This window comes from Scophthalmus maximus, chromosome 9 (genome assembly GCF_022379125.1).
Source record: "Scophthalmus maximus strain ysfricsl-2021 chromosome 9, ASM2237912v1, whole genome shotgun sequence".
In the NCBI taxonomy this organism is placed as follows: Eukaryota; Metazoa; Chordata; class Actinopteri; order Pleuronectiformes; family Scophthalmidae; genus Scophthalmus; species Scophthalmus maximus.
In genome coordinates, this window is record NC_061523.1 from 15,755,050 (window position 1) to 15,767,577 (window position 12,528).

Below are 12,528 nucleotides of genomic sequence, written 5' to 3' on the forward strand. Positions count from 1 at the left end.
TAACTGTAAAAAGTCATTTATTAAAACATTTTATTTGGAATAAATTCAAGTTCTTTATCTGAACATTATTTCAAGTTTCCTTCGGTACAATCCATGTTTTGACAGATTTATGCAAAACTGTAATGATGAGATATTATATTTTTTATAAAAACTTGAGGTGAAATCATCCAAAATTCACACACTCTCACCATACAGTAGTGCTCAAAGTGACAATATTTGAGAAATTTGCAATTTTTTTTACAGTAAACGTGAGGTGTGAAATTTAAACTAAATTTGAAAAATATTTACTTTCTCCTCTGAAAACACTAAAGGTTTGAAATTCCAAACGGGATTCATCCCAATGACAAGTGAACAATGTACAAAAACAAAAGGAAAAATTCACAGTATGGGTTTGAGGTAAAAATTCAGAAAAGGATGTTTGATATACAGAAGTGGTCTGAAATATTTTAAGTCATTAAAAAAAAAATATACATATAAATAAGTTGATATTTTAAAATGTCAAAAAGTACCATTAAAATGCTGTCAAGGATTCACTGATCAGTTTGAAGAGTTGGTCGCTTTTAGTAAGGCAGCAGCGCTGAGATTGAGGGAATGATCGCGAGGAAAGAATTTCCTTAATATGAATGACAGTAGCATCTGTAAGGAAAAAAAACAGGCTGACAAATTCAAAACAAGATTTATATTTTACACATCAAATAAAATGTGAAGATTAAACATTAATACTCACATATACCAGTTTTTTGTTTTCTTCACAGTCCTGGAAAATATTAAAGACAGACTCCACATCTGTCTTCTTAAGGATGAGATAGTTTGAAGCTACAGAGAGGACATACAAATACATTTTAGATAACTAATCAACTGTTATAAATGACAGAATACTTCCTTTTTTAAAGGAGAAAAGTGTCCCCCTACATCTGGCATTGATGAGGTCATGTGCTCGCTCCCTGGTCTTGGTTTTCTCCTCATCGGTGCGAGAAGGAGGAGGAGGAGGCGCTGCTGGTTGACACTCTGGCCATTGTTTGTCTCGCAGAGTGTCGATGTACGCAGCCATCTCCGCCTCTGTTGGGTTCAACTTGTTTAAGAAAGAGTTCACTTTCCTGTGGATGAACAAAACTAAGTCATTGACCACGATACAACAAATATATGAAGGGTGGAAAAGTGTCAGCAATTAACTTACTTTTTCAAGATTGGCATAACAGGTTTCAGAATGGCATCGAATATGTTTATGAGGATGGAGTTTCCTGTAAAGACAAGAAGTATTAGCTTTGTTTTTAACCTTGCTAACACATGCTGATGCCTAGTCCATATGCTGTTTGTTTTTTTATATATGATGTAAGACATATCATTAGCGAAATAAGCAGTCAGCACCAATACTGGTTATTTCCACCTTGGAACTTGAGCAAAAGAAATCAGAAACCTCAAGCACAGAACCACTCAATGTGGTGCCAATAAAAAAAGTAGTTGTAATATATCCTTATCCATTTCATTACTTTCAAAACATAGACTTTTTTTTAACACGTATGCTCAGATCTACACTGATCTCATACAGGGCCTCTGGAATTTGTAGTAATGATAAAGAACTTAACTCCCTGCATACCTATAATTGTCTTGATTTGTTAATTCTGACAAACCTTGAAATGCATTAAATTTAACTGAACCTTTTCTTCACACCAATGAGTTTTGTTTTTTTAAACTTAACAAACCAGAAATTTCTTTCAGCAGATCAAAAATAGCTTTGGTCGCCTCCAGCTGCTCCCAGTTGCCTTGGCTCTTCTGACCCTGAGAGTCCTCCCCTCTAGGCGAAGTGCCCTGCTCCTTCACTTTGGCCTTGTTCGCTCCAACTGGCGTCTTGAAACATATCTTCTCCTTTTTATTTGACTTCACGCTGAAATTAAGCCAAGACGGGCCTTCTGCACTCTCCCCCGGTGAGCTTTGATTCTGGCTGCAGTGTGGCGAGGAGTCGGAGTCCGGCGGGTCTTCATCACTGCTGTTTTTTGTTGAGGCCAGAGACTCTTGTGACTTGGATCGGGTCAGTCCTCTAAAAATCATTTTAAAGTGAGCGGTGAGGGGAATATCAGAGTCCTCCGTTTTTTCTTGGGAACAGTTTTCATTACTTGTCACGTCCGAGTTAACAGCAGACTGTGTTTGCTTTTCCGTTTCCGCCTCCTCTGGCAGTTCTGAAGAAGGATCACAGTGGGAGATAACGATAGTTGGGAGAGTAGCAACGGGAACATCTGTGCCATTCTGAGTAGAGGCACCGGGGTTTTCTGACGGCTGAGCTGAGGATTCTGGGTGTGGCGAAGGCGATGTGATTTCTTTTTGAGCTTCTGTCCGAGGGCTAGAGGTCTGCAAAAAAAAATTAAACAATTAGTCAGTGACAGCTGAGGCTGTGACACTGGCCTTTATGGTGCAGCACGGCAGACACCAGCAATTTACAAATCCATATATTGGTTTAGCAACAAACTTTTAAAAGGGGCAGTCCAGAGATTATATACAAATTCAGTTTACTCATTATGTGTACGATTATAAAGCTTGAAACTTAACATCAATTACAGGAAGTCTGCTATATGAACAGGGGCGTGTGGAGAAATCCTGCGTTGAGGGAGTAATGTAAAACAATCTTATGTCAAATTGAAGAAAAGCTGACATGGTAGAGTTTACCTCTTCTTCCTCTTGACCCGGAGTCAGGAAGTAGGCCAAGCCGCTGAGAAGGCCCCACACGCCTTCATAGTGTTCCTCTTCATTCAACAGTTTGTCAAGCGGGCAGAGGAACTGAAAAACTGGTTGAGTGTGGCCGATCAAATTATCAGAGACTAATTCCTGGAAAGAAAAAAAACAGATGTTGAGTCACAAAGTGATAATCTGTTAACACGTCTAAGATTTTTGTTTCTTTCACCTGCAGAAAGTGCTCCACTGACACTCTAGCCTCGTCTTTAACCCCACTGTTGACCTCGGACTGCTCCAGTTCCAGGATTGTGGGCAGGGTGGTTGAGTCCTGAAAAGTGCCAAAAGCTGAATCCCAGACTTGTGAAACAAGTCTGGGAGCAGTGTTTCTCCTCCAGGCTCATGCTGAATACATATTAAGGAGTTAACACAGCTCTTGAAAAAATGCTGGCAACTTTCTATGCAGAGAATCCTCTGTTAATGGTTAAATATTCAATATTTATTGCCACCAGAGGTCGCAGTAGAACTAGTAGCACTCTGATTAAAACGAATGCTTTGTGATGAAAATGTCGGCATTCGTTATATGTTCATGTCTGACACACAGACTGTATATAACAATGGACGTAGTCCGGAAAATGAATCCAATGCGGTATTCTCTGGAATCACCAGCAGAGGGCGACTCACTGGTTGCAAAATAGTAACATCCAAATAGTGTTACCTTGTAAGATGAAGAACTACTGGGCTGGAAGGTTTTTCCCAATTAACACATTGCTTTTCTGATACTGCCTCATTGTTCAAACAGCTACAGTATAATGATGTAAATATTTTGGCATTATTCCCCATGTGCATCACAATAGTGGTTAGTCAGTGGTTCAATGCAAGGACTGCAGTGACACACCCATATTAAGCATGGAAATGCTTTTTCACTTTCAGAAAAAGCTTAAATAAACACCAAGAAGATTAAAGTTTGTCTGAAGTGAGATTTTTTGTGAAGATACATTTTTCAGTTAAATTGTTTTTACAGCATTCAGACATTAATTTGCCAGTTTATCATTAAAACAGGTGCAGTCTAATGCAACAGACCTTCAATAATTACAACCTTCATGAGTGTTCTAATGTTCCATTTTAGAGTAGTTGATTGAACTCATTGTGTGTGTGTGTGTGTGTGTGTGTGTGTGTGTGTGTGTGTGTGTGTGTGTGTGTGTGTGTGTGTGTGTGTGTGTGTGTGTGTGTGTGTGTGTGTGTGTGTGTGTGTGTGTGTGTGTGTGTGTGTGATTTAGCCTACCCTCAGAGAGATATATATGTGTTTATTACAGTGCTGTTGTATTGGCCTTTTACCTGCCATCTGTTGCGAAAATATATCACATCCATGTAGGTCTTCCTGATGTCCCACTGTAGGTTCTCCGGGCTGTTGTTCTCCTCCAGGTGAACGGTGAAGATGAGCTCCTCATCCTCCCAGGCGGCCTGCAACAGTAAACTCCTGCTCAGACTGCAGCTCAAACATTAACAAACCATCCAAGGACAAGCTTTTACAGAGCCTCAGCCAACAGATAACAGGCCTCCGGGACATTCCACACTGCCAGAAATATTTATATCTCACATGAGGGATGCTGACAGCCCAGCGGCCAACGCGCCACATCTCATACGACAGCTTGAATTCCATCATGTCCTCTTGGACTGTTGTCAAATAGTTCTCCAGATCACTGTCCTCCTAATGTTGTTTGGCCAAAAAGCGACAATCTGTCATGTTTCACAAATTGTCATTGTCAGTTTAATAGATTGTGTTGTCTGCAGCAGCCTCACCCTGTCAGAGTCCTGCTGGCTGTAAATTGAGCCCTCCCTGCTGCTGACATCGTCCTCGTTGGACGCGTTATCCTGGCTCGCAATGATCCTCATCATCAGCTTCTGCTCCATCATTTTCATCTTCTTCTTCTTGGCCTTCTTAGACTTCATCTTGTCGACAAATTTGGACCAGCCTTTCTTTAACTTGTTGCCTGAATATCAAAAAATGCCAAATAGTGAAGGTCACAGACAATTCCACAGCTTCTTACCAGTTTTCATCACTGGGTTCACTGCAGTACTAAAGGAACATTTTCTTCCCCGTGTATTGAGTTTTCTCACATGGACAGAATAATTATAAATTCTACCTTGACCTGATCTTGACTCAACCAACACTTAAGATGGAAATCTGAATAAACTTTATGCTGTGAGAAACTTCTTCACAGATTATAATTCACACTTCATCGGGCCTGTAAGCACTGTAAACATGATTTATAATGAAACTTTCAGCGTAATGCTCTATGTGATGGCCTAACGATCAATAAATGTCCCATCAGAGCTAAATAAGTCTTTCAGATTTTGACAAATAATATTGTTTTTCAGAATTTATCACCAGACCGTAACAAAAATATGCGCATTTATCATATAGGATGGTTCATTATCACGGCCCAATCATTCTCATTTGGTCATAATTACTGTTGGATTGTTTTCAATACAAAGAGATAGGAGTTGCAGCACTGAATTTATTTGGCATTCGACTTGCTGTTTGTATAATTACATTTCAGGACCAATATAAAGAACAAGCAGGGGACTAATTAGGCATTGAACAGCAGGCTGCTGAAGAAAATTATAATGTCCTGTTGCTGACAACACATAGCTATTTGTCAAACCGATGTTCTACAAGCAAGTCATCTATTCTCTAAACACCCACAAACTACAGTCAATCCATCAGCCTCTCTCAAGTCTATACTTTCCTCATCTAAAATGTTTTTCTCACTCAAAAATAACCAAGTTGAAAGTCACTTGTACTGTCAGGGAGGTTTGAAATGAATGAGCTTTGTAGTACAACAACTAAAATGTAAAAAATATATGAATAAGTAAAAAAAACAACAACACACCTTTCCTTTTGCCCTTGATGCTGGTGCCATTTGAAATCTCTTCTCCCTCCAAGTTCCTAGAAAACCAAAAACCAGCCAAAACCCAGTCAGTTCCAATTTCTCAGACAGAAGGTGTCCAACATGGTCGTTGCTTTGATGCTCACTATGACCAGGTCATGTCAGCAGGGTGCAAAGGATTACAGACACTCACACTTCCCTGACCTCCCCCTCGTCTTTGTCCTCCTGCGACGACAAAGAGTCTTGTTCCGGGTCTGATCCGCACAGATCCTCCACAGAGTCTTTGGGAGATGCTCTGTCGAGTTGGCTCAGCACCAGCTGGTTAAGGTTGTCGGGGTCAGACAGCCACGTCACCAACAGGCCCAACCCTGAGGAAAAACCGCCAACACACTAATCCCACAAACTCCTGTTTGTCATGACATAACACACACTGAAATCCGGAGGCAAAATATTCAGATTTATATCTGGATTGTAATGGGAATTTGATTTCTCCAGCATAAAAAGGATGGAAACAGCCTAGTCCTGTCTGAAGGAAGCTAAATCCACCTACCAGTTCCACCTTCAGCTCACTAAAGCTGTTTGAAGACAGGAACTCTAAAATTGGGTCTGGACATTTTCCAGAGTTTGTCTTTCACATATGACGAACGCAGCAGGAGATCGTCAGAGTCAGACGCGTTCACATTAACGGGAAAATCTCTGGAAAATTCTGGTGCATCTGGTTGGATCATGCAGGAGGCAGGACATGGCGATAACTCGACCGAGGAACCAGTGTTTTTGTTTACAGTCGTCGACACGCCCACTCGCTTCCTGTTAATTTTCTGGAGATTTTCCTGCTGTATTCTCACATGGGCTCAGTCTGATATTTTACATACATTTTACTAAGGGGCTCAGGAGCAACATTGGCCTTTCTGGGAAAGTTCAGGAAAATATCAAGCTTCAGTGCATATCTGAAAGCAACTTAATTAACATTTATGGCGGGTTGAGGTTAAGACCATCTTGGCCTGGAGAAGTGACTTCCACGAGGCAACTTCACACCGACAACAAGGAAGGAACAAGGAACTTCAGAAATCTACATGTTGGAGATGAATGTGAATAAAAAAATATTATACCAAATCTTGCATATCATAAGTTTGGAATTCAAAGTCCTAACGGAGTTTGAAATTAGTGGTGAAGATCTTAATTTGCGTGATCAAATGTTTTCAAGTTTAATACTGTAACTGATAGGAGTAGTCATAATATTATGCTAAAGTAGAATGTTGAGTTTTACTGCAATAATGAAACCCTGCAAATCACTCGTGGCCGTGTATCTTTGAACAAAGCGCTGTGGTCAGAAATGAGCCGTTTCCAGTCACAAACTGAAAACAGTCTGGACGTGCAGATCATTTTTAACTACAGCTTTAAAAATCAATCATGGTAACTGAGCGACACGCGTGATTGCTAAGAACAACGACACAGAAATCTCCCACAAGATTAAACATTTGATCAGTTACTAAAAAAAATGGTGAAACCCTAACGGGAACAGGATAATCACCATGGAAGGAACTTCATGTCCAAAGCTCTGCAATGCCACTGACAATAAAGGATTACATATGATTGTCACTTGTAAAATCATGGGAAGCTTAGCCCTTATGCAACACTACTTCTTGCAAGGAGATATTTAAATCCTTTCTTACCCTTTAAGGCAACAATCTCATTCAAGGCACAGCGGTTGACTTCTTGGCCCCAGAACGATTTGGGAAAAAGGTTACGCACAAGAGCATCGGAAAACTCTCGAAGAACTGCGACCTCATCTGCAGCGGAGCTGAACAAGAGCTCCCTGAGACAAGAAAAAAACAGCAGAAGTAAGAGAAGTCAGCGAAGTAAAAGTGAAGAGAAAGTACTTAACAAGATCGTTGATGTTTATCACCTCACAGCTGTTATCGCTTGATGTAAATCTTAAATCCTAAGTCATGCATTACTCTTGAAACACCATTTACCATGAGAAATACCATAAAGATGTCATTGCAGGTATGATCCAGTAAAAGGTATGGTAAATTATTCATAGGTGATAAAATAAATATATTGAGGCATACATAGAGGTCAGACACATTACTGAGTGCAAAGAGTAACTGAAGCAGCAGCAGCAGAGAATGACAAAGAGTCACTCTAACAGAGAGTCGGTGCAAAGCCTCACCTGTCAGACTGCTTCGCATTGTGCAAGTGCTGGGTCAGAATACGAATGGAGCCCACGACCGCCTGGCAAATATCAAAGTCTTTGGCTCGCTCGATGATGCGGTCTATCACAAAGTCAAATTCCCTGCAGAGCACCTGGTGCAGGGGCTGCTGCTCGCGTGGCTCCGGAACCACGTACCAAGGCGAGACCAGCCGGGAATAGATGCACTCGAACACTGAGTAGAACCAGACACAGTGTCAGTCAGTCAGTCAAAGAAGGAAGTTCATGTCATTCTCGTAGAGATTGAGCTCATTCAAGCCCAGAACAAAAAGCAAAAGGCCAAAAACAACTGATAAAGTTGCATCAAAATAACAGATATCGTATTTCCTGTTCAACACATCACAGCCTTATACATCCTGTCACTTGAGGGGGTGTTTTTCATCATTTCTCTCTTTTGCCCACGCCCCTCCTCCTGTAACATGAGCCCCAGCTGCAGCTGGGTCTCTGCAAAACTGTGCTTTTCTACTGTGTTGAGTCAAAACAACACAGAGAGTGAAAATATGCTCACTAAAAAACACCCTGAGGTCAAGAGCAGGGCCTTGTTTTTCACTCTAGCGCAGAGTTTTCCAACCTGCAATGACGAATGTGCATACACCAGTGTAAAGCACGCTGTGTTTGAATGTAGAACATGCCTCACCTTGTCGTAGAGACCTCTTGACGTGCGAATACTGAGACAGTTGGGCCTGCTCGCTGCTTTCTCCATCCGCCAAACCTCCGAACAGGTCTCCCTCAGCGGTTTCCTTGAAAAACATTAAAAGTGTGGGTCAACTGTGAGATTGAAGGTCACATCTGTAACACCGATTGGTGCTGACCTTTGTGTCGCACAGAACAAAGTTTTTCAGGGCCTTGTGCACAGCAGTCACAAAGGCACCCCGGGTTATGAAGAGTAATAATAATAATACACCAATATTTGTCCCATTTTACTAATCTCATGACACATGCGTTTGTGTAACCCAGTGTGCAAACAAAGAAAGGGAAGATCACCCTATTGGTTTACACTGTGATACGGACTTTTACTACTGCACTGCCAATAATCTAGTTTATAGACTCATCCCCCTTGTTAATGTGAGAGTGCTCGAAGTGGAATGTGATTTCACTTTATTATTAATCAACGATTAGCCTCATGTTCTGGTTGTCCACACAGTTAAAACACGCAACAGTGTAACAATGGAAGTGAACACACAACGACACACAGCGGTGGTGAATACCTGGTGGTCCCGGGACTCTTCTTCAGTCTGAGTGCCGCTCTCTCGCCCGCTGCTCCCCAGCAGCCACGGAGTCGACACACAGAAGAGGAAGCACAGGACGTACTGAGTGACGGTGCGGCCGCAGTCCGAGAAGCACCACAGCAGGCCGAGGGTCAGGGCGATGGACAAGCGCCACAGATACATCTTCCTCTCGGCGTCGCTCTCTCACTTCAGGCCCGCGCCTGTTGCTCATAGTTAGTTCGCCCGCATGCTCTTCGTGGGAAACGCTGCTTCCACGAAGAGGAAAAGAAGAGAAGGCGAAGTTAAATGAAGTGGGGTCGAGGGAGAGCCGTGATTGGCTGCGGAAAGTCCCGCGTGTCTGCTGGTGATTATAACAGGATGCCATCTATTGGTCAGAGCTTTACCTCATAGCAAGAAGGTCTATCTGTCTGTCTGTCTATCTGTCTGTCTGTCTGTCTGTCTATCTATCTATCTGTCTGTCTGTCTGTCTATCTATCTGTCTGTCTGTCTGTCTGTCTGTCTATCTATCTATCTGTCTGTCTGTCTATCTGTCTGTCTGTCTGTCTGTCTGTCTGTATGTCTATCTATCTGTCTGTCTATCTATATATCTGTCTGTCTGTCTATCTGTCTGTCTGTCTATCTATCTGTCTGTCTGTATGTCTATCTATCTATCTATCTATCCGTCTATCTGTCTGTCTGTCTATCTATCTATCTATCTATCTGTCTATCTGTCTGTCTGTCTATCTATCTGTCTGTCTGTATGTCTATCTATCTGTCTATCTATCTATCTATCTGTCTATCTGTCTGTCTGTCTCTCTATCTGTCTGTCTGTATGTCTATCTATCTGTCTATCTATCTATCTATCTATCTGTCTGTCTGTCTATCTATCTGTCTGTCTGTATGTCTATCTATCTGTCTATCTATCTATCTATCTGTCTGTCTATCTATCTGTCTGTCTGTCTATCTGTCTGTCTGTCTATCTGTCTGTCTGTCTGTCTATCTATATATCTATTTGTCTGTCTGTATGTCTATCAATCTATCTGTCTGTCTGTCTGTCTGTGTGTCTATCTATCTATCTATCTGTCTGTCTATCTATCTATCTGTCTGTCTGTCTATCTATCTGTCTGTCTATCTATATATCTGTCTGTCTGTCTGTATGTCTATCTATCTATCTATCTGTCTGTCTGTATGTCTATCTATCTGTCTATCTATCTGTCTGTATGTCTATCTATCTATCTATTTGTCTTTCTATCTGTCTGTCTGTCTGTATGTCTCTCTATCTGTCTGTCTATCTATCTATCTGTCTGTCTGTCTGTCTATCTATCTATCTGTCTGTATGTCTATCTATCTATCTATCTATCTGTATGTCTATTTGTCTATCTATCTGTCTATCTGTCTATCTATCTATCTATCTGTCTGTCTATCTATATATCTGTCTGTCTGTCTGTATGTCTATCTATCTATCTATCTATCTGTCTGTCTGTATGTCTATCTATCTGTTTATCTATCTGTCTGTCTGTCTGTCTGTATGTCTGTCTATCTATCTATCTATCTATCTGTCTGTCTATCTATCTGTCTGTCTGTCTGTCTGTCTATCTATCTATCTATCTATCTATCTATCTATCTATCTCTCTGTATATCTATCTATTTATCTATCATTCTATCTATCATTCTATCTATCTACAATAAACAAACTAATACATAGATGAATAAATACCTTAGATTTAGTGTTGCATTATATTAAATCAGTTTTAATTAGAATGATTTAAAAAAAATCTGTTTTCTAGATTTAACAAGCTTTGATGATGATGAGTGATCAAGAATATTCAGCAATATGTGAAAATATTAGAATTTTTTTTCTATTTTGGAAAATAGAAATTGGCTTTACATCTCATTAGCACTGTCATGTCTTGAAGGAAAACAGCAGCCAGTTACAGTAAGTGCCACAAGGTGGAGCTAACACTGCTCTCCAACTAAAGAGCTGGAGGCCAAAACACCTTCAACATTCAACATACAGCACAGTCAATAGTTATCCACCTGGGTAAGAGGAAATTATGGATTTAAATGACATTAAACTGCAAGATAAATCCTGAAAAAATCTTCAACAATTATTGGAAATGATATTCATGCCGAGGACACAACCTTCAAACTGGAAACACATTGAGTTGGCATATCTCCCAAAGCAGATATTAAAAGAGCCATGCTGTGCTCTCAACATCATGACATCAATTCTTCACTAGAAGATTAATTATATTAGTGAAGCTGTGATACAATCAGCAGATACACTGAGAAGCATATAATAAATGAGGGCTTGGGGTTATTGCTTGACTATTAAAAATGATATTGCCTTTAAACGACATCATTTATTTATTGGTGGTATTTTACTTTAAGCACCCGTATTTAACATTTATAAGCAATATATGAACACTTAATAAATTGAGGAAAACAAGTAGTTATAAGGACATTTGAATTGTTTATCAATGTACAGACAGAGTCATAGATACAGAGAACCTAATGGTGTGTTTTCGTCCAAAGCACTGAGGTCATGCCGGTGGAGTCGTGACGTAATTCAGCCTAACAGCTGAAGTTCCGCAACAGCCTGTCTGACAGAAGACAGAAGGGAAGCTTCACTGATCCCAGACCTGCATGTGGGAACTCACACTTTCTTTCATGTGTCCAGCAGCAGTAGAATGTAACTAAGTAAGCTATGGTATTTCAGGTACTTGTTCTTTACTTAAGTATTTAGGCTTCTATATACTCCTACTTCACGGCATTCAGAGACAAATGTTGCACTTTTTAACGCATTATTTTGACAGAGTTACTGAACAAACTGACATTTTACACAAGCCTGTAAAATATGATACATTGTATAACCCAACATTAGATTTTCAATTAAAGCCAGCTGAACACCTTCTTCTTTCACCATGCATCACTGTCAGTGCATTTTTCTGCCCGTAATGCAAAGACTTTAGCTGCATTTCACTAATAATTCTAATGTACTCTTTGGTGATGTATTCAATACAGGACTTATACAGTATTTTTCGGTGTGGTACTGCTACATACAATCAGGAAAAGGATGCCTCTTCCATCACTGGGCCACAGCAGCACTTCAACCTCTAAACACAAAGGAGTGAAAGCAGGAGCTTCTATTTGCAGCGTTGGGGAAACGGTTGCACAGCAGAAGGGTAGAAACATCTAGTAAACATAATTTGAAAGTTTTTTTTCTTTTACCCTATTGATTTGAAAATAAAACTCCCCCTGACCCAGATCTTTCCTTTTTACACTCGGTGTGTGTTTCACTTTTTCTTCTGGTTTTCCTATGTTTTCCATGTGGAAATGCAGACTTATCTACATTCTAAAGTTATAAAAGCAATAATGAGAAACATCAATAAAGTCAAGAACACATTTAGAATCAACACTGAAAATGTGTCGACTGCACTCGTCTGACCTGTTGATTACCTCAGGGAGACACGGCGCAGTGTGTCTACAGTGTCACAGACAGACAGTGCGTAAATGGCTGTGATCCCTGCCACTCTCGATTCACTAATCC

At 40.5% G+C, this 12,528-nt stretch overlaps 1 protein-coding gene across 1 annotated transcript; it reads right to left on the minus strand.

The window, feature by feature from the left end:
- Positions 1-9,290, minus strand: si:rp71-46j2.7. Its single transcript, XM_035650351.2, has 16 exons — positions 8,979-9,290; positions 8,408-8,510; positions 7,732-7,945; positions 7,232-7,374; positions 5,752-5,926; positions 5,562-5,617; positions 4,468-4,658; positions 4,265-4,375; positions 4,003-4,128; positions 2,897-2,995; positions 2,662-2,820; positions 1,704-2,346; positions 1,178-1,241; positions 913-1,097; positions 728-816; positions 1-636 (listed from the first exon to the last, which is right to left on the minus strand). Exons 1-16 carry the CDS (start codon positions 9,159-9,161, stop codon positions 538-540), a joined length of 2,640 nt encoding a protein of 879 aa, XP_035506244.2. The 5' UTR covers positions 9,162-9,290; the 3' UTR covers positions 1-537.
- Positions 9,291-12,528: the final 3,238 nt, after the last annotated feature.